This window comes from Carcharhinus amblyrhynchos, chromosome 2, assembly GCF_965287045.1.
Source record: "Carcharhinus amblyrhynchos chromosome 2, sCarAmb.v2.hapA, whole genome shotgun sequence".
Taxonomy (NCBI): domain Eukaryota; kingdom Metazoa; phylum Chordata; class Chondrichthyes; order Carcharhiniformes; family Carcharhinidae; genus Carcharhinus; species Carcharhinus amblyrhynchos.
The window spans coordinates 138,180,786-138,204,165 of record NC_137325.1 but is presented as its reverse complement, the minus strand read 5'-3'; the positions used below and the strand labels follow the sequence as shown (position 1 = coordinate 138,204,165).

General features: G+C 43.0%; 1 protein-coding gene across 1 annotated transcript in view; it reads left to right on the top strand.

Annotated features, from left to right (window-relative positions):
- The window catches only part of ttc21a (tetratricopeptide repeat domain 21A), a 104,166-nt gene that overhangs the window by 13,735 nt on the left and 67,051 nt on the right, over positions 1-23,380 (top strand). Inside the window, exons 4-8 of the mRNA XM_080213284.1 lie at positions 8,525-8,635; positions 14,847-15,013; positions 16,420-16,542; positions 18,789-18,946; positions 22,895-22,979. Of these exons, the coding sequence (XP_080069410.1) occupies positions 8,525-8,635; positions 14,847-15,013; positions 16,420-16,542; positions 18,789-18,946; positions 22,895-22,979 (644 nt within the window). The remainder of the gene's footprint in view (positions 1-8,524; positions 8,636-14,846; positions 15,014-16,419; positions 16,543-18,788; positions 18,947-22,894; positions 22,980-23,380) is intronic.

Genomic DNA, 23,380 nt, shown 5'->3' with positions numbered 1-23,380 from the left:
GTGGTTTTGTGAAGGGGAGGTAGTGTCTCACCAACTTGATCAAGCTTTTTGAGGAAATGATGAAGATAATGGATGAGGGTAGGGCAGTGGATGTTGTCTGCATGGATTTCAATAAGGCCTTTGACAAGGTCCGTCATGGCAGACTGGTGCAGAAGGTGAAGTCACAAGGGATCAGAGGTGAGCTGGCAAGGTGGATTATAAACTGGCTCAGTCATAGAAGACAGAGAGTAGCAGTGAAAGGGTGTGTTTCTGATTGGAAGGCTGTGACAAGTGGCATTCCTCCGCGATCAGTGCTGGGACCTTTGCTGTTTGTAATATATATAAATGATTTGGAGGAAAATGTAACTGGTTTGATTAGTAAGTTTGCGGATGACACAAAGATTGGTGGATTTGCAGATAGTGATGAGGACCATCAGAGGATACAGCAGGATATAGATTGGTTGGAGTCTTGGGCACAGAGATGGCAGATGGAGTTTAATCCAGGCAAATGTGAGGTAATTTTGGAAGGTCTAATACAGATAGGAACTATACAGTAAATGGCAGAACCCTGAAAAGTATTGATAGGCAAAGGGATCTGGGTGTACAGATACAAGGTCACTGAAAGTGACTACTCAGGGGGAGAAGGTAGTCCAAAAGGTATACGCAAGGCTGGGGCATTGAATTTAAAAATGGGCAAGTTGCAGCTTTATAAAACCTTAATTAGGCCATACTTGGTATATAATGTTCAATTCTGGTGGCCATACTACCAGAAGAATGTGGAGGTTTTGGAGAGGTACAGAAAAGATTTAGCAGGATGTTGCCTAGTATGGAGGGCATTAGCTATGAGGAAAGGTTGGAGAAACTCAGTTTTCAGTGGAATGACGGAGGTTGAGAGGCGATCTGATAAGAGTCTATATGATTATAGGGGCATGGACAGAGTGGATAGGCAAAAGCTTTTCACAGGGTGGAAGAGTCAATTACTAGGGGGCAAAAGTTTAAGGTGTGGGGGGCAAGGTTTAAAGGCAAGTTTTTTTTACATAGAGGGTGGTGGGCACCTGGAACCCTTTGCCGTGGGGGGGGTGGTGGGCTAATGGAAGCAGATACGTTAGTGACTTTTAAGGGGCTTCTCAACAAATACATAAATAGGATGGGAATGGAGGGATATGGTCCCTGGAATGGCAGAGGATTTTAGTTCCGTCGGGCAGCATGGCCGGTACAGGCTTGGAGGGCCGAAGGCCTGTTCCTGGGCTGTAATTTTCTTTGTTCTTTGTTCAAAGATGTGCATGGTGGATTGGCCATAGTAAATATGCTGAGTTACAGGGATAGGGCAGGTAATGGGCCTGAGTAAGATTGTCTTTCAGAGAGTTGATGCAGATAGGACGGTCACAATGGCTTCCTTGTGCATTGTAGGAGCTCTATGGCTGGTGTGGATCTATTTTCTCCTTTCTAATTTCAGAACCACCCCCAGCCTCTAATTCCCGGTTGTCGAGGTGAAACGTTTGTTAGGGGCTTCACATTTCCAGGAAGCAGCCTGGCCAGACAAGAGTGTGTTGGGGCTATAACTACACATTTCTCCAGCTCCTTGAATAAAAAGATTAAGGACTTGCATTTATCAAGTGTCTCCTGCAACCTCGGGGCATCCCAAAGTACAGCCAGTTAATTTATTTTCATGTAGTTACTGTTGTAATGTGGCAATAGGTTGCAATAACTTTACGTTACAGAATGGGGGCTCATCCCAGATGATAGGAATAATTTCCATTTGAAAAGACAGAGGTGGAAAAAGGGAAACTTTATCTTTGGGATAAATTAGAATCAAGCAAGTTGAATTAATAGAAGGCACCAAATCAAATAACATGGCTTTAATTTGCTCATAAACAAACAGGTGGATTAACAAGGGGTTATCTACAAATTCTAGTTGGGATTAGAATAATGACAATAGGTTAGACTAAACATTACTGGAATTTAAGACCATAAAACATAGGAGCAGAATTAGGCCACTTGACCTATCGAGTCTGCCCTGCCATTCAATCTTGGCTAATATTTTTTTTCATCCCCATTCTCCTGCCTTTTCCGCATAACTCCCGATTCCCTTATTAATCAAGAACCTATCTATCTCTGTCTTAAAGACACTCAATGACCTGGACTCCACAACCTTCTGCGGCAAAGAGTTCCACATATTCACCACTCTCTGGCTGAAGAAATTCCTCCTCATCTCTGATTTAAAGGATCATCCCTTTAGCCTGAGATTGTGCCCTCTGGTTCTAGTTTTTCCCACTAATGGGAACATCCTCTCCATGTCCTCTCTGACCAGGTCTCGCAGTATCTGCTAAGTTTCAATAAGATCCCCCCTTAACCTTCTAAACTCCAACGAGTACAGACCCAGAGTCCTCAACCATGCCTCCTATGACAAGCTCTTCATTCCAGGGATCATTCTTGTGAACCTTCTCTGGACTCTTTCCAAGGCCAGCACATCATTCCTTAGGCACGGGCCCAAAACTGCTCATAATACTCCAAATAGGGTCTGACCAGAGCATTATACAGGCGCAGAAGTACACCCCTGCTCTTGTATTCTAGCCCTCACACCATGAATGCTAACATTGCATTTGCCTTCCAAACTGCCAACTGAACCTGTACATTAACCTTAAGAGAATCTTGAACGAGGACTTCCAAGGATCGTGCCACACAGCTTTATGCTTTTCCCTTCACTCTTTGGCTTGGAAGTATTTTGCATTGGAATGCATTGGACGTCTTAAGGTGCTGATGGTGCATTGAGGCGTCTTGGACCTTAGTGAAAAATGGGACCAACAATTGACCTTAATGAGATTTAGGAATTTAGAAAGAATCAGCGGAATGGCAAAAAAAGGGTAAATTAGATACAGGTAAAGGAAAAGAAATAAAGAGAGGATACAAAAGTCTGAGCCAAGAGAAAGAGACAAGAAAAGAGAAAAAAAGGAAATTAGCAAGGATTTTTTGTTTAACATTAACATGGCGAGATCTCTAACAACAATTAAAGTTTGTTTATAAGTGTCACAAGTAGTCTTACATTAATACTGCAATGCAGTTACTGTGAAAATCCCCCAGTCGCCACACTCCGGCGCCTGTTTGGGTACACTGAGGGAGAAGTTAGCATGGCCAGTGCACCTAACCAGCACATCTTTCAGACTGTGGAAGGAAACTGGAGCACCCGGAGCAACTCACGCAGACACGGGGAGAATGTGCAGACTCCGCACAGACATTGACCCAAGCCAGTAATCAAACCCAGATCCCTGGTGCTCTGAGGCAGCAGCGCTAACCACTGTGCCACTCTCCCACCCACTCTGGTTGTTGGGGGGAGTGGGATGATGGTACCCTCCCAGCGGTGTGATTTCATCATTTTTGTCTTCAGTTGAACCCACATGGCATCATTTAATGATCCAAGTAGCATTTCATCCTTCCTCACAGCTGTAATTGTTTAACTGATATTTTTTAATCCACCCTCTCTCCTTCACCTGAAAACACTGCAACTATGAACTATGATCCACTATTCCTGCCTCCTTTTTAAAGCCAAGTTACTGCCCTTGTTATCATATCATGCCTCCAAATGTCTGCCTGTGCCCTCGACTCATCTTCCTCATTCACCTAGTGCTGACTGAGTTACAATGCTAATTTCTGCAGTGAGTTTAATGGACAATGAATGCGCAAATCCAGCAAGCCCTTGCAAATAATGGAGAGGTTGATAGGCAAGATGCCATTGATCCCAAGGAAACAGTGGAAATAGACCAGCACAGCACACCCTTAGGGATTCACAATGCATGACCTGTCACTTAATTCCTTAAATTTGCTGACTGACTTGCAGATTTCTTGCTTTGTTAGCATGCTGCCAGTCTCCCCTAAGATTTGGCCCATTCTATGCTGAGGTAAGAAGGAGATATAAAAACAATGATGGAACTCACCCACCTTTCCATCAGTTCAATAAACACTATGATGAAAATGAAACTGAGCTGGTAACTAATGTATAACGCCAGTAAACACACCAACAGTAATTCGGATGTGGGACTAGGTTTTACCAATTATTAAGATAGCCATCCAAAATAAGTCAATGGATCTCAAAAATAATTCATTAAATGAAGCAATTGGAGACATTTCAATACAATGAGGTGATATCGATACAAGTTCTTTCTGTTATATCAATAAAAGTATTCTTTAATTATTAATATCATGTTCAAAGCAGATATTGATCTGCACTGCCACCTCACAGCGCCAGCGATCAGGGTTCAATTCCAGCCTCGGGATACTGGGTGGAGTTTACACGTACTCCCCATGTCTGTGAGGGTTTCCTCTGGGTGCTTCAGTTTCTTCCCATAGTCCAAAGATGTGCGGGTTGGGGGAATTAATGGGGTAAATGCTTGGGGTTAGTGAGACAGGGCAAGGGCTGGATCTGGATAAGACGCTCTATGAGAGAGTCGGTGCAGGCGCCATGGGCCAAACAGCCTCCTCCTGCGCTGTAGAGATTTTATGGTTCTTTGATAGGTTTCTACACAAAAAATGATATCAAGGGATAGTGTAGGAAGATGGTGTTGGTTTGAAGATCAGCCATAATCTGATTGAATTGTGGAGCCTGCTTGAGGGGGGGGCGAATGGTCTACTCTTGCTCCTATTGGTTGGTATAGTATTTATGGATTTTCAAGGGATGACCGAACGTAATGGGCAATGTAGTGACTATTGGATGTAAGGGAGAGGAGCTATGCATTATAGCAATACATAGTGTAATTACAGTATGACCTAAATGTGAGAGTTTTACTGCTAAACTGCAGCTGACACTCAATACTTTCCGTAAACCAACATAGCACTGCTGTGGTAGAGTGCCCAACGCTGAATGCTGTGTTTCACATAGTATCTGACCAAGGCTCCAAATGACTGAAGCTTAACTTCCTCCCATTTTTATGAATTCCAAGTTCAATTCCTGCCCTGGGCTGATATTGATGACCTCGGGCGAATTTGTGATGGGAACGCTGCTCCCGGGTTTAATCCTCAATCCTGAACACCAGCTCATCCCTACTGGTCTCTTTGGCTGCAATTGTACAGGGTAATGGTGAGATCACATCTGGTTACCGTGCCCAGTTTTGGTCTTATTTGAGGAAGGATGTGGTGACATTGGAGGCAGTTCAGAGGAAGTTCACCAGATTGATTCCAGGGCTGAAGGCGTTGACATACGGGGAGAGATTGAACAGTTTGGCTTGTCCCTGCTGGAGTTTAGAAGAATGAGAAAAGATCTGATTGAGATATATACAATTTTAAAAGGGATTGATAAAGTAAATGTAGACCGAATGGTTCCCCTTGTGGGGCAATCTCAGACAAAGGGGTCACAGATGTAGGTTGAGAGGTGGGAGATTTAACACTGAGACGAAGAGGAAATACTTCTGGCGGAGGGTGGTGAAGTTGTGGAACTCACTGCCCCATAGCAAGGTTGAGTCTGAATTATTGAATCGTTTCAAAAGGGAGATAGACTTATTTTCAGCAAAAAAAGGAAAAGAGGGATGTGGGGAACAGGAGGTGGGTTTGAGACAAGGGAGAGATGAGCCATGATCTGATTGAATGGCGCAGCAGGCTCGAAGGACTGAATTTGCCCACTTCTACCCCTAATTCCTATGTTCCTATGAGAGAGTAAGTGACGCCCCCTACAGCCAAATAACCCACTGATTTGATTTGGTTTATTATTGTCACATGTATTAGTATACAATGAAAAGTATTATTTCTTGCACGCTATGCAGACAAAGCATACCATTCATAGAAAAAGAAAGGAGAAAGTGCAAAATGTAAAGTTACAGTCATAGCTAGGGTGTAGAGAAAGATCAGCTTAATGCAGATTGGTCCATTCAAAATTCTGATGGCAGCAGGGAAGAAGCTGTTCTTGAGTCAGGTTGGTACATGACCTCAGAGTTTTGTATCTTTTTTCCCAACGAAAGAAGGTAGAAGAGTTTATGTCCGAGGTGCATGGGGTCTTTCATCATGCTGGTGGCTTTTTTGAGGTAGCGGGAAGTATAGACAATGTCAATGGGTGGGAAGCTGATTTGAGTGAAGGACTGGCCTTCATTCATGATCCTTTGTAGTTTATTGTGATCCTAGACAGAGCAGGAGCCATACTATGTTGTGATACAATCAGAAAGAATGTTTTCTATGGTGCATCTGTAAAAGTTGGTGAGAGTCATAGCTGACATGCCAAATTTCCTTAGTCTTCTGAGAAAGTAGAGGAGTTGGTGGGCTTTCTTAACTATAGTGTTGGCATGGGAGGGGGGCCAGGACAGGTTGTTGGTGATCTGGACACCTAAAAACTTGAAGCTCTCGACCATTTCCACTTTGTCCCCATTGATGTAGACAGGGGCATGTTCTCCACTACACTTCCTGAAGTCAATGACTGTCTCCTTCATTTTGTTGACATTAAGGGAGAGATTAATTGTCGTCGCACCAGTTTACCAGATTCTCTGTCCCTTTCCTTTACTCCATCTCAACATTGTTTGAGATCCAACCTACTACGGTGGTGTCATCAGCAAACTTGAAAATCGAGTTGGAGGGGAATTTGGCCACACAGTCATAGTGTAAAAAGTAGTAAAGTAGTGAAAGTAGTAAAGTTAATGCCTTCAGGAAAAGAGGGAAGAGTGCGTTTAGATGCATTTAAGGGAAAGCTAAATAAGTACGCAAGGGAGAAATAAAATAGAAGAGCAGGCTGATGTGCTGAGGTGAATAGAGGTGGAAGATGTTTATATGGAACATGAAGACCAGCACATGCCAGTTTGGTCAAAGGGTCTGTTCTGTGCTGTAAACATCCAACTCCCTTAAGATGGAGGCCAACAATTTGTCAACTTTGCAAAATCACATTTTGTATCAGTGCATTAGTTTTTTTAGTGATTTATATACCAGTGGGCATCCCAATCTACTTGCCCTTTCACAATTTAAGTCATGTCTCCGGGAAGTTCAATAAATAGAACACTTCAATGAAAATTAATCTGAGATCTGCAAGCAATTAATTATTTTCCTGTGCAGTGACTGTCCTTTCGTGGGAAAATATAACCAACAAATGAGCTGATAAACTCTATAATAGATGGGATTTAATGGCCGCGCTCATCCCGAAACCATAAAATCCCTCCTGAGGTCAATGGACCTTCCCATGCTCCGCCCCTCGCCTTCTCTGATTCCTGTGACAGGCAGGCCAGTAAAACTCTGGCCAATATGTTTTATAGATGTAATGATTGAGCATGAAATGTTGGCCTGAGCACCATCACACTTCTAGTAATATTTTAGTGGTGGCACAATGGTTAGCACTGCTGCCTCCCAGCGCCAGGGACAGAGGTTCGATTCCCGGCTTGGGTCACTGCCTGTGTGGAGGTTGCACATTCTCCCCATGACTGTGGATCTTCTCCGGGTGCTCCAGTTTACTCCCACAGTCTAAAAGATGTGCTGGTTAGGTGCAATGGCTATGCTAAATTCACCCTCAGTGTACCCAAATTGGTGCCAGAGTGTGGCGATTGGGGGATTTTCATAGTAACTTCATTGAAGTGTTAATGTAAGCCTACTTGTGGCACTAATAAATTAACATTAAAAATAACATTTTTTTTTGGAATGTGCACATCTTTGACAAGGCCAGAATTTATTGCCAAACTCTAATTGCTGTTGAGAAAGTGGGAGTGAGCCACCCTCTTAAATCACTGTAGCACCTGGTGTAGGTACACGCTTAGTGCTGTTAGGGAGGGAGTTTCTTAGATTTTGACTAGCTGGTGTTGAGAACCTTAACATCCAGTGTAATCAATTCAATATGCAGACATGATTTTAGGTTTGACATCTTGTGCAAAGGGTAGCACTGCTAGCAATGTAGTACAGCATCAGTGCTGTACTGCAGTGTGCAAATCTAAATCATATATTGAAGTTTTGTTCTGGGATGCATGGGTCCAAAGATGTGCAGGTTAGGCTGATTGGCCATGCTAAATTGCCCTTTAACATCAGGGAGATAAATTAATGGGGCTATGGGGATAGAGTCTGGGTGGGATTGTTGTCGATACAGGCTCGATGGGCTGAATGGCCTTTTTCTGCACTGTAGGGATTCTATCCCTCAGATAGAACCAGGGCAGCATGATGGCACAGTGGTTAGCACTGCTGCAGCACAGCGCTAGGGGCCTGGGTTCGATTCCTGGCTGGGTCACTATCTGTGCGGAGACTGCATGTTCTTCCTGTGTCTGTGTGGGTTTCCTCCAGGTGCTCTGCTTTTCTCCCACAGTCTGAAAGACGTGCTGGTTAGGTGCATTGGCCTGAACAGGCACCAGATGTGGCTGCAAGGGGAATTTCACAGTAGCTTTATTGCAGCATTAATCTAAGCTTTACTTGCAACTAATAAATAACCTTTAACTTTAAAATTTTACATACTAGGACTCAGAGGCAAGAGTCTACCTCGCTAGCCAAGCTGCAATGGTGGATGTAGTGATGGTACAGTTAATGTGATAAAGAGATGCAACATGCATCAGTGGATTGAATGCACCTCACCTCTGGACTGAAAGTTGCACCATTACCTTTACAGGCCAAATCCAGGAAACCATCAGGCTCCTTGAGGAAGTCAGGAGTAACCAAAATGTTTCACTGTGCTCAATTATTGCTCTTATTTATGCGCACAGAAAGAGCTCAATAATTGGTAGGTCCTTCAAGAATTATTATGCTTTCAATTAATCCTACCTTGAACTGTTAAGAAATGTAGACAGGCACAGAGGAGCTGAGATATTCATTGGATTCACTGCTTTGATCGCTTTCTGAAGAAACATGCAGGTCCCTCTCAAATCCTGTTTACTTTGATGGCTTTCTGGCTAACGTTCTGTGTGGGATTTGCACGTTCTCCCTGTGTCTGTGTGGGTTTCCTCCAAGTACTCTGGTTTCTTCCCTCACTCCAAATATGTGCAGGTTAGGTGGATTGACCATGCTAAATTGACTCTTAGTGTCAGGGGGATTGGCAGGGTTGTGGGGATAAGGTGGGATTGCTGTCAGTGCAGGCTTAATGGGCCAAATGACCTCCTTCTGCACTATAGGCACTATGATTCCTTTAAGGGTTATGGGGAAAGTGGGTGTAAACAGCATTGAAGTGTCCAATTAGCCATGATTGTAATAAATGGTGGAGCAAGCTCGATGGGCTGAATGGTCTACTGTTCCTATGCTCCTATCCTTTTATAATAAACATGCCAATTTGGAGCTGGAGCGGGCCATTCAGCCCCTCTAGCCTGCTCCACCATTCAATAGATTGTTGCTGATCTGATTGTGGCCTCAAACCCGACTTTCCACCTACCCCTAATAAACTTTGACTCCCTTGTTTGTCGAGAATTGAGCAACCTCTGAATTTAAGATCTCTGTTGACCCTGCCTCTGCCTCTCTCTGGGGAAGGAAGCTTCAAAGATTCACAATCTCCAGGGAGAAAACAAAATCTTCTCACCTCCAACTTAAATGGGAGACCTCTTATTTTTAAACTGTGCCCCTAGTACTATTCCCTCCAAAAGGGAAAACATCCAATCAGCCTCCACCCTGTCAAGTCCCCTCAGTATCTTATACGTTTCAAAAAGGTCACCTCTCAATCCTCCAAATTCCAATGGTGACAGGCCCCGCCGGGACTCGTTGGCCATGGAAGGAACATTCAACGCAGTTCAATGGGCTGACAATCACCTCGGAAATCCTTCCTTTACTATTCCCTGAATGGTAAAAAGTCTGGGTGTAGAGATACGCTAACCACAACAACTGTGCCTCCTAATTTAGTACCACCTTCAAACTTGGACGTACAATTCTTTATCCTCTCATCTGGATTATTGATGCATATGGTGCAAAGCTGAGACCCCAGTATACAGCCCTCAGGAACACTACTTATCACAATCAATTAATCAGAGAGGACAGTCGCTTTGTCCTTACACTGTCTCCTACCTCCCAACCACCTACCAACTCATGTCATGAAATTACCTCCAATTCCCTACACGCTCATACTTGTTCATGATCTCTTATGCAGAACATTATCAAATGTTTCTGAGAATCCATTCAGACAAAATATAAGACACCACTGTTTCGGGTCCATGACCATTCAACATAACTGAAGAATCATAGAACCCTACAGTGCAGAAAGAGGCCCTTTGGCCCATTGAGTCTGCACCGAAGTCCGGGGATGTGTAGGTTAGAGGAATTAGTGGGTATAATATGTAGGAATATGGGGGTAAGGCCTGAGTGGGATTGTAGGATACTGTAGGGTTCTATGATCCTCATAAAGTAACACCCCTTCCCCAATCCTAGGTATCAGTCAAGTGAATTAGTCATAATTCATGGATATTCATGGTAAGTTGATTTGATTTCATTTGGTTTATTATTGTCACATGTGTATTAGTATACAGTGAAAAGTATTGCTTCTTGCGTGCTAAAACAAAGTATCCCATATGTAAAGAAGGAAAGGAGAGAGTGCAGAATGCAGTGTTACAGTCATAACTAGAGTGTCAAGAAAGATCAACTGAATATGAGATAGCTATGTTGCTCTGTACATTGTTTTATGTTACACTAGAAAGTATATTATTCACAGTTAAAATGAGTCACATGTAACTGGGCAGGTCATAAAGTTTTACAGCATGGAAACAAGCCCTTCGGCCCAACTTGTCCATGCCGCCCAGTTTTTAACCACTAAGCTAGTCCCAATTACCCACATTTGGACCATATCCGTCTATACCAATCTTACCCATGTAACTGTTGGAACGCTTTTTGAAAGATAAGGTTGTACCCACCTCTACTACTACCTCTGGCAGCTTGTTCCAGACATTCACCACTATGTGTGTGAAAAAATTGCCCCTTTGGATCCTTTTCTATCTCTCCCCTCTCACCTTAAAGTTATGCCTCGAGTTTTAGACTCTCCTTTCTTCGGGAAAAGATGTTGACTATCTACCATTTGATTCAATAAAATCTTATTTCAGCAATTGACGATTGATCTATTAATGATGATTAATTGGACAGAGGGCCCACAGGCAGGCTAGCAAAGTTGCCAAGCAGGGCCCACTGCTACCAAATTGAGGGCTGGGGACCCACTTTGTACCCTGTCAGGGTTCTTCCCTGGGGCTTAAGTGATTAATGAGTATTTTGCCTTTCTGAGGTCAGGATGCCATTCCAGCACTTGACATGAAGAAAACCAAAAATCTGCAGGTGACTAAGGTTCAGGTTCAATAGTGGATATTTTTTTAAAACAATGTTCATGGGGCGTGGGTATCACTGGCTAGGCCAGCATTTATTGCCCATCCCTGAGGGTATTTAAGAGTCAACCACATTGCTGTGGATCTGGAGTCACAGGTAGGCCAGACCAGGTCAGGACAACAGATTTCTTTTCCTGAAAGACATTTGTGAACCAGGTGGGTTTTTATGCCAATCGACAATGGTTTCATGGTCATCAGTAGACTTTTAATTCCAGATTTTATTAAATTCAAGTTGTGGGCTGGGGACCCTTTGTGAAATTCAGCCCCAGGAAGTGGTAAGCCCTTTGCTTTGTCAACCGTGGGACGATTGCCCGAATCTGTCATGGGGAAAGAGAATGACTGAACAATTGAACATTGATCAAGGAGAGTCCGCAGGAATTTGTGATGGAGAGCCTTTGTCTGCCGAATCTCACTGCATTTTTTTCAGGTGGATTAACTGGTGGATAGGATAGTGTCCACGCAGAAAAACAAAACCCTGCAGATGCTAGAAGTCTAAAATAAAAACAAAAAGTTGGAAATATTTGGCAGTATCTGTGATGAGAAATGAAGGGTGAGATTTTCTGGTCCTGCCTGCCACGGAAATTGTAATGGCAGGACAGAAAATTAATATAAAGGTCCATTGACCTCAGGCAGGAATTTCTGGTCTTGTGATGCACGAGCTGGAAAATCCCACCAAACCGTTTCTTCAGTTATGTTGAATGGTCATGGACCCGAAACAGTGGTGTCCTATATTTTGTCTGAACAGATTCTCAGAAACATTTGATAATGTTCTGCATAAGAGATCATGAACAAGTATGAGCGTGTAGGGAATTGGAGGTAATTTCATGACATGAGTTGGTAGGTGGTTGGGAGGTAGGAGACAGTGTAAGGACAAAGCGACTGTCTTCTCTGTAATTAATTGTGATAAGTAGTGTTCCTGAGGGCTGTATACTGGGGTCTCAGCTTTGCACCATATGCATCAATAATCCATATGAGAGAATAAAGAATTGTATGTCCAAGTTCGATGGTGATACTAAATTAGGAGGCACAGTTGTTGCGGTTAGCGTATCTCTACACTCAGACTTTTTACCATTCAGGGAATAGTAAAGGAAGGATTTCCGAGGTGATTGTCAGCCCATTGAACTGCGTTGAATGTTCCTTCCATGGCCATTAAGTCCTGGTGTTGAACTAGGAGCTTCTGCTCCAGGGGTAGGTGATGCTACCACAGCACTAGAAGGAGAAGCACAGTAAGTTCAGATGAGAGCAGGATGTTACAAAAAAAGCACAGATTAAAAGAGTGGACAGCACGATGGAAGGTGGAGTTCAATGCGAATCCAAGCAATACAAATTGGAATATTTTCTTAACAGTTTACGTTCTCTAATTTCATCTTTTAAGCTGAGAACCTGTCAGTTAAAATCCTGTGCCCATCAAATACAGAACACCTTTCCCCTAAACTGGAAGTCCTCCTGCTTCATTTCTCTCACCTGGCTACTTTAAAAATGCTATAAAAATGCAGTTTTCATAAACACTTTAAAGTCACGCCATTCCAGAACTTGACATAAAGAAAACCAAAAATCTGCAAACTACTAAGGTTTAGATTCGATAGTGGTGATTTTTTAAAACAATGTTCATGGGGTGTGGGTATCACTGGCTAGGCCAGCATTTATTGCCCATCCCTGAGGGTATTTAAGAGTCAACCACATTGCTGTGGATCTGGAGCCACATGTAGGTCAGGCCAGGTCAGGACAACAGATTTCCTTTCCTGAACGACATTCGTGAACCAGATGGGTTTTTATGGCAATCATCAATGGTTTCATGGTCATCAGTAGATTTTTAGGTTTTATTAAATTCAAATTTCACCATCCGCCATGATGGGATTCAAACCTGGATCACCAGAAGATTATCCTGGATCACTCGATAACTAGTTCAGTAATGATACCCTTACGTCACAGCCTCCCCATCCTTCAGTGATGGAATATGAAAGATTATTCAACAGATTTTATACAATTTTCCTTTGTGAAATAGTATGCTATTTCTGTAATCTGTGGAAGGAACAAACCTAATGGGCTGAGGGAGTCTTTTCTCCATCCACTCTTCCTCATATACAGTTAAACTTATTCATCTACCACCACCTACATTGGCTCCCAGTCCTGCAATGACTCCATTTTAAATTCTCATCTTTATTTCCAGATTCCTTCCAGAGCTCCACCCCTCTTTAACCTCCTCCAGCCTTCCAACCCTCTGGGAGAACTGCTCTCCTCCAATTCTAGCTTCTTGCACATCCCCAATTTTAATCGCCCCACCATCAGTGGCCATGTTTTCAGCAGCTTTGACTCTAAACTCTGCAATTATCTAAACCATCGTGTCTCTCTACCTCTCTCACCTCCTTTCAGACCCACCTTGGTCAAGCTTTTGGACATCTGTCCTTCCCACTATTTAAAAAAAATTTCATCCAAGAAACCAAATTCAGATTGAATCATAGTCCCCATGAGAACATAAGAACATAAGAAATAGGAGCAGGAGTAGGCCATCTAGCCCTTCGAGCCTGCCCCGCCATTCAATAAGATCATGGCTGATCTGAAGTGGCTCAGTTCCACTTTCCCGCTTTCTCCCCATAACCCTTAATCCCCTTGCCTACCAAAAACCTATCTACCCGCATCTTAAATATATTTAGCGAGGCAGCCTCCACCACTTCAACGGGCAGAGAATTCCAGAGATTCACCACCCTTTGAGTGAAGAAGTTCTTCCTCAACTCCGTTCTAAACCCCCCCCCCCCCCCCAACCCCCCTTATGTTGAGGCTGTGCCCTCTAGTCCTACTGTCCTTGCTGTCATGAGAGAGACAAACAATATCCAAGCTGACAAGGTGAGGCTTTCACACATCTTGGGCTTGATCTGACATTTCATCTTAGCCAAAAGGCCAAAATGGCTTTGAAAAATTGCATCAGGTGATACCCCTTTTGAACCCCATTGGTTACTCTGGCTCTGCCCAAGCCTGGGAGTTAAACCTGCCTGATCATTGTCTTTTTTATTCATTCATGGGACACGGACATCACCGGCTGACCAGAATATTGCCCATTGCTAGTTGCTCTTGAGAAGGTGGTGCTGAGCTGCCTTCTTGAATTGCTGAAGCCCACCTGTTAGGGAGGGAATTCCAGGATTTTGACTCAGTGACTGCGAAGGAACGGTGATATATTTCCAAGTCAGAATAGTGAATGACTTGGAGGGAAACTTGCAGGTGTTCCCATGTACCTGCTGTCCTTGTCCTTCTAGATGGAAGTGGTTGTGGGTTTAGAAGATGCTGTCTAAGGATCTTCGGTGAATTGCTGCAGTGCATCTTGTAGGTAGTACACACTGCTGTTACTGAGCGTCGGTAGTGGAGGGAGTGGATGTTTGTGGATGTGGAAGCAAACAACTTTGTCCTGGATGGTGTCAAGCTTCTTGAGTGTTGTTGGAGCTGCACCCATCCAGGCAAGCGAGGAGTATTCCATCATACTCCTGACTTATGCCAGACTCACCCCTGCCAGGTAAGTAGTTTCAAGATTTGGTTGCTAACACTTCTGTGAAGTGCCTTAGGATAAGGTGCTATAGAAATGCATTTTCCATACAAATTTTAGAGTCACAAAATCCTGGTGCATAAAGTGATTAACGAGTGTTTTGCCTTTCTAAGATCAGGATGCCATTCAGGAACTTGACACAAAGCTGAGAGAAAGCGAGGACACTGCAGGCAATAAAACACTCTATTATGCTAGTATGTTCTTGTGGTTTGTGAATCGGCATGAGGAAGCGAGACAACACATTGACAGGCTGTTGAAAATCTCCGATGGATCAAAGGAGGCATGTAGCTTATGTTGTGTTAAGCAAGAAACCTGTGCCTATATCACAACTTGTTATAATATCATGATTGCCCAAAGCACTTCAAAATCAGTGCATTACTTGTGAACTGTGGTCATTATTGCTATATTAGCAAAAGCTACAGCCAGTTTGTGTACACCAGTGTCTCATAGAAACACAGAAACTAGAAGCAGGAGTAGACCATTCAGCCCTTCAAGCCTGTTCCACAATTCATTACGATCATGGCTGATCATCAAATTCAATATCCTGATACCGCCCCATATCTCTTGTTCACTTTAGCCCCAAGAGATATATCTAATTTCTTCTTGAAATCAGACAATGTTTTGGCCTCAACTACATTCTGTGGTAGTGAATTCCACACATTCACCACCCTCTGGGTGAAGAATTTCTCTTCAATTCTAAAACTTACCCCTTATCCTCAAACTATGACCCGTAATCCTGGACTCCCCCACCATTGGGAACATTCTTTCTGAATCTATCCTGTCTAACCCTGTTAAAATTTTATGTTTCCATGAGATCCTCTGTCTTCTAAACTCCAGTGAATATAATGCTCAGCAACTTGGTCTCTCCTCTCCCAGGAATCAGCCTGGTAGGCCTTCGCTGCACTCCTTCTATGGCAAGAACATCCTTCCTCAGATAAGGACACCAAAACTGTACAAAATACTCCAGGTGTGGCCTAACCTAACCTAACCTCACCAATGCCCTCTACAATTGCAGTAAAATATCCCTATCCCTATACTCAAATCCTCTTGCTATGAGGGCCAACTTTGTCTTCTTTACTGCCAGCTGTACCTGCACACTTACTTTCAGTGGCTAATGCATGGGGACACCAAGGACTCGCTGATTGTCCACCTCTCTCAATTTACACCCATTCAAATAATAACTGGGGCAGCACAGTGGCACTGCTGCTTCACAGTGCCAGGGTCCCAGGTTCGAGTCCCGGTTTGGGTCACTGTCTGTGTGGAGTTTGCATGTCCTCTCTGTGTCTGTGTGGGTTTCCTCTGGATGCTCCAGTTTCCTCCCACAGTCTGAAAGACGTGCTGGTTAGGGTGCATTGGTCTGAACAGGCATCAGAGTGTGGCAACTAAGGGAATTTCACAGTAACTTCATTGCAGTGTTAATGTAAGCTTTACTTGTGACTAATAAAATAAATAATCTATCTTCCTATTATTGCTACCAAAGTGGATAATCTCATATTTATCCACAATAAGTATCCCAGCCAACTCATTTCCTGGTTTTACAGGTACCATAAAATATCATTTTGGGTCTACGATATTCTATCAGAACTCTTTTTTCCCCCCCAAGTCAGCATTTCCATTTTCATTTCAGTTTTCCAGTATCTGTTGTGTTCTGTTTGTAATCAGTTTCCATATTGTTTTTGCTGCCAGATCTTAATACTTAAAGGATGGATTGAACTGACTGATAACAATAATGGCAATGTGAAGAAAGCGATCAATTACTTCGAAGAAGGGCTGCAGGATTCGAAAGATATATTCGGTCTGATGGGAAAGGTGAGCTATTGCCCATTAATTTTGTAACTTTCAATTTGGTAAGCAGAAATAACGTCCTTGGTGTTAGGATACCAGATCCAAAACCCCAAGGTATATTATGAAGCCAGACTAGACTACAACTATTTTCTAAATTGGCATTAGTGTGAGGATATGATGTTTAACAATAACAAATGAATTAGTCCAACTTTTAACAATTGAGCAGTACATAAACATGGCAAGATACAATTCCTAACTGTTAACATATCCTATGAGTTCCAATTCAAGCAATATTATTATCATAGAATCCTACAGTGCAGAAAAAGGCCATTTGGCCCATTGAGTCTGCATCAGCCACAATCCTACCCAGATGCTATCCTATCCCCGCCCTATTCCTCTGATAGACTTAAACCCCCTCCTTAAAATTAGTTAGCAAAACACAGGCATTCTTGCTATGACTTAGGTTACCAGCCCTGGAGCTTTCGGAGGGGTCTTTTAAGAGAGAGAGAGAACGAGCCATTGTTTTCTTCCAGCAGCCCTAGGGAGCAACTTCCTTTGCTTTAAAAATGAAATGGAAATAGTACCTCCTCCCTTCCTCCCTTTTTATCTCAACGTGTCCTAGAATGTCAACATCTCAACATCCTCTTTTCTGCACTCACCATCCACCACATCCTCCTCCTTTGTGAATACTAATGTAAAGTACTCGTTCAGGACCTCATTCATCCCATCTGACTCCACACACAAATTCCCTCCACTGTCCTTGAGCAGACCCACCCTTTCCTTACTATCTTATTCCTCCTTATAAACGCATAACAATCCTTGGGACTCTCCTTAATCCTTCCTGCCAGGGACATTTCATGGCCTCTTTGTACCCTCCTAAGTCCCTGTTTAAGCTCCTTCCTGCTATCCTTGTATTCCTCAAGAGCCTTATCCATTTTCAATTTCCTGAAATTCATCAATGCCTCCTTTTTTTTCACTATTTCTCTTGTCACCCACGGTTCCGTAATCTTGCCATCGTTATTCCTCATTTTTACGGGGACATACTTGTCCTGAATTGTTAACAACTGACTTTTAAAAGACTCCCAAATATTGGATGTAGATTTACCTTCAAGCAGCCATCCCCAGTCCGCATTCTCTTGCTCCTGGCTAATACTGTTGTAATTAGCCTTCCCCCAGTTTAATACTTTCACTCTGGGACTACTTCTATCCTTTTCTATAAATTTATAGAATTTATAGGATTCTATAAATTCTATTATAGAATCATTATAGAATTGTGATCACTAATCCCAAAATGGTCCCCACTGTCCGGGCTCGTTTCCCAGAACCAGGTCTAAGACTGCCCCTTCCCAAGTTGGACTATCTACATATTGCCACAATCTCTTGGACACACCTGAACAAATTCTGCCCCATCCCACCTACCCAACTCCAAATGTGCCATCAGCGAATGTAGAAGATTCTAAAATCCACCCTCGTCATTTAAGATGTTAAGATAATTAATGGATTTGAGATGGTGGATAGAGAGAAACTGTATCCTCAGATGGGTGGGGGTGGAGGGGTTGGGAGAGGGGGGTGGGTGCAGAACAAAGGGGCACAATGTTACAGTTAGAGCCAACTCATTCTGAAGTGATATCAGAAAGTGCTTCACACAACAGGTAGCAGAGATCTGGAACATTCTCTCCAAAAAAGTTGTTACGGCTAGGGTTCAATTGAAAGTTTCAATAACAACATGAACCGGGCAATGTTGTTAAGGCAAATGGGAGCCAGGCAGATAAATGGGATTAAGACAAAGATCAGCTAAGGTTGAACTAACTGACAGGATAGGGTCAAGGAGATGAATGGCCCACTCCTCTTCTTGAGAAGAAATTCCCTGGAGATGGGTGGAGGCAGGGTCATTGATCAAGTTAAAGGCAGAGGTAATTAGATTCTTGACTAGTAAGGGGGGGTCAAAAGTTATCCGGGGTGGCAGGAATATGGGGTGGGATTTTACAACCTCGCTCACGTGAGAATGGGAATTCTCATCCAAAGTCAATGGACATTTCCGCTGTCCGCCCCTCGCCCACTCAGATTCCATGGTGGGCAAGATGTGGAATTCCAGTGATGGAGTTGAAACCAAAATCAGATCAGCCATGATCTTATTGAATGGTGGAGGGGCTCGAGGGGCTGAATGGCCTACCCTTGCTCCAAGTTCAGAATTTTGCAATTGCTTACAGAGCTTTGTTGCTAAAATCTCTGGCTTGTCACCCACCTCCTTCTTGATTTCTCAACCACAGGTCCACTACTTTCAGAAGGAACAGAATTTCATCACTGCCTTGGACACAGTTAACCAGATCATTGCCATCGCTCCCACATTCCTGCCAGCACTCATTCTGAAGATGAAGCTGTTTTTTGCCCAGAACAACTGGGATCAAACTTTAGAAACTGCACAAAGGTAAATGTTAAGGTGACGGTTGTACAAAAGGAAGCAGTAGTGTTAATTTGCCCAGTGTTCAGGTCGAGCACGTGACCCTGACCATGGCACAGCTTAATGGATAACATCAATCAGGTTCTGAATATGCACGATCAGTTGTGTACTACAGCACATGATTTTTATTCTTTGTGTGGCATTGAGAAGGGGCTGGGTTGGGTCCGTAAAGGGCACGGAAACATCAACATTAAAAAATCCTGAGGCAAGTGGGAGGAATTGATGACTGCTTTGGACCAATTGAATAGGCACCCCAATAATGATCTGCTAAAGACCTGAAGGCTCGATGGTACACAGCGCCAGGGACCTACCTTCAATTCTGGCCTCGGGCGACTAGTCAGTGTGGAGTCTGCACGTTCTCCGCATTTCTGCATGGGTTTCCTTTGGGTGCTCCAGTTTCCTCCCACACTCCGAAAATGTGCATGTAAGGTGGATTGGCTATGCTAAATTGCCCCTTAGAGTTGGTGGATTAATAGGGGAAATACCTGGTGTTATAGGAATAAGGGCTGGGTGGGATTGTTGTCAGTGCAGACTCAATGGACCAAATGGTTTCTGCAGGGTTTCAGTGCAGAGTCATAGAGTCATAAAGGTTTACAGCATGGAAACAGGGCCTTTTGGACATGGAAACAAGTCCCAGTCTATCCAGCCTCCCCTTATAACTCAAACCATCAAGTCCCGGTAGCATCCTAGTAAATCTTTTCTGCACTCTTTCTAGTCTAATAATATCCTTTCTATAATAGGGTGACCAGAACTGTACACAGTATTCCAAGTATGGCCTCACCAATGTCTTGTACAACTTCAACAAGACATCCAAATTCCTGTATTCAATGTTCTGACCAATGAAACAAGCATGCCAAATCCTTCTTCACCCCTTTGTCCACCTGTGACTCCACTTTCAAGGAGCTATGAACCTGTACCCCTAAATCTCTTTGTTCTATAATTCTCTCCAATACCAAACCATTAACTGAGTATGTCCTGCCCTGATTCAATCGACCAAAATGCAACATATCTAAATTAAACTCCATCTGCCATTCGTCAGCCCACTGAGATTAGAGATCAAGGGTCAGCTGATAATTGGCTTTGTGCGTTAAGTACCCATTGAAGAAACATTGCTCCTTTCATTCCTGATGTGCATTCATGTGAGAATCCATTAGGTTTTGGGGCCTATATTTGGAATGGTCTGTTTGGCCATTTATACCTGACAGGGACATATAAAAAGTTAAACAGTATCAAACAATCAAGGGTCATGGATACTGGACAGACAAGCACTACAAGCCTCAATATTCTCACATTATAATGATCATGGCTTACAGAGCACAAAGATTACAGTAATGACATTTGCACAAGGCTAGACTAGTGTCTTGGCTAATAGAGGCAAGCTGATGCCCAAAGATGTGCGGGTTAGGTTGATTGGCCATGCTAAATTGTCCCTTAATATCAGGGGGATAAGCAGGGTAAACATGTGGAGTTACAGGGATAGGGCCTGGGTGGATTGTTATTGGTGCTGGTTCAATTGCACCCCATGTCTCTGAACTTGAACCTTAACAATGACAGCTGGGCATAAATCAGTTCATCCCAAATAAGTATGAGGAACTCATCTATTTTCTCCATTCTTTGAACCTGGTTTTGGGCTTTCAGATAATTCTAGGTGGACAATAAAATTTAGTCATGAGACTGAAACTGTTTTTAGGGAATTAATTGTACTTTGATTTGGTTTGATTTATTATTGTCACATGTATTAGTATACAGTGAAAAGTATTATTCCTTGCACATTATACAACAAGGCATACAGTTCATAGAGAAGGAAACGAGAGAGTGCAGAATGTAGTGATACAGTCATTGCTAGGATGTAGAAAAAGATCAACTTAATTCGACTTAATCAACTTGTCTCAAGACCCCAAAAAAAACTTAAGCAGACTGCACCAACCACCAGCCACTGAACATCAGCAGCAGAAAAGGCAGTAAGCTCACACCTTTTTAAACCTGGTGCTTGTTGTCATAATAGGTCTTCAAGCCCACCTTAAAGAAAGTTATTATTCTGGTACAAAGAAACCACTAAACATCAAGGGAATCATACAACAATCCCTGACATACAGCTTCTGTTATTGAAACTTATTTTTTAATGGGTTGTGGGCACCGCTGTCTTGGTCAGTGTTTTTATTGCCCATCACTAATTGCCCCTGATAAGGTGGTGGTGAGCTGCTTTAGACCATGTGGTGTTGCACACCTACAATGCTGTTAGGGAAGGAGTTCCAGGATTTTGACAGTGAAGGAACAGCAAAATACTTCCAAGACAGGGTAGTGTGTGGCTTAGAGGGGAACTTGCAAGTGTAGATGCTCCCATGCATCTGCTGCCTTCTTTGACATGGTAGAGGTCATGGGTTTGGAACGTGCACTCACAGATGCAATACATTTTGTAGTAACTACCTAAAGTACCCTTTCAGAATGAAAAAGCCATCTTTGCCAGGCCTGCATAGACTGCTTTTTGTATGATGAGCCACAACAATACATCTTTCTCTTGAACTGTATCTTTCTTGTGTGTATGTTTGTGTGTATGTATGCGTGTGTGAGTATGTGTGCGTGCGTGTGTATGTGTGTGTGAGTATGTGTGCATGTGTGTGTGTGCGAGTGTGTGTGTGAGTATGTGTGTGTGTGTGAACGTGTGTGTGTGTGCATGTTGTGTGTGTGTGTGCGTGTATGTGTGTGTCTGTTGAATGTGTGTGTGTGTCTGTGCATGCGTGTGTGTGTGTGAATTTTCAGAGTGAGTGTGAATAAACAAATCCTCTTCATTTAAACTCACAAAAGCTTGCTACTGTTATTTGAATTCATCACACTTCCAGGGGCAAAGAAACATAAATATCTTCCTTTCCAAAGCCAGAAGGTAAGGGAAAGGGTACAAAGGTTTCAGTTCTCTCCCCACCCTGCCCACAATTCCTACATTGATGCTGTGAGAAAGGGATATGGTGGTAATGACATGAGAATGTCAATTTAATGATGATTTCATGTTGGAGATGGGAAGCAGAGTATGGAAAGCTCCCGACTCCACAGACCCATCTCTGTTAAGGATCCTGAAGTTATGGATCTAACTTACTGACTTCCCTTACCTATATTGATCCAACATGCCTCCCCAGAATGGCCCCCGGTGGGAGCTGGATGGTATCAGGTCTGCCATCTCCAAAAGTTGCCAGAAACAGAAAAGGAGGCAGAAATTCTAGAATCTCAGCCCAAGTCCATAAAGATCCAGACAAAGATGGAGTCATACTGCATACTGTGTGAAACCCAAAGCAGTATGAGTACCAGCCAGAAGTGGCCCACACCTCCTGCTTTATTATGTTCCACAGTTAGACCCTGGTCCCAACTCTCAATATATATTTACCACCAGCTGGAGAGAACTAAGAATGCAAAAGCAATGACGTGTCTAAATTGTGAATAAATCATTGAATTTAAGATTTACATTGCTGTGGCTCTGAAGTCACATGTAGACCAGACTAGGTAAGGGTGACAGATTTTCTTCCCTAAAGGTCGTTAGTGAAACCAGTTTGTTTTTATGACAATTAGCAATGGTTTCATGGTCATCAGAAGACTTTTAATTCCAGGTTTTATTTATTGAATTCAAATTTCACCACCTGCGGTGGTGGGATTCGAACACAGGTCCCCTGGATTTCCAGCAACACCACAACACTGCCACCTTCACAAATCAAACAAACTAATGCTGAACAAATTAGTGAATATTTGAATAATAATGTGGAAATGAATCACCTTTGTCTAGCTATAATTGTATAAGTCTGTTTATACCTGAAACAGCATTGTGCACAGGTGTTGTGCAAGTTTTCTGTAACAGAAAGGTACGTGAATGGAATTTTTAAGAAATGACTCTGCAGTTACTAAACTTTCATTTCTCCTCACTTAAACAAGAATTATCCTGAAGGACGGCACCAATGTGGATGCACTGCTGATCTTGTGTCTCTATTCACTTTGTAAAGAAGGAGATCTGGCTAAGGTGAGGAAGCTTACAGATAGTCAACTGCATTAATCTATTAATACAATGCAATGTCAGGTTTTCCAAACTGCGAATCAGTGTTTTTTGGCTGTTGAACCCCAAGACTTTATTTCATATTCCTCCCACAGTCCAAAAATGTGCAGATTGGGTTGATGGACCATGCAAAATTGCCCCTTAGTGTCCCGGGATGTTTAGGCTTGAGGGATTAATGGGGTAAATATGTGGTGTTGTGGGAATAGGGCCTAGGTGGGATTGTTGTCGGTGCAGACTCGATGGGTCGAATGGCCTCCTTCTGCACTATCGGGTTTCTATGGTTTCTATAATGTTCTATAGGAAGTTAAGAGGCTGTGAAGAGGCACAAAGGTCTGTTATAAATTAAGCACCTTCCCGTAATGTGATTT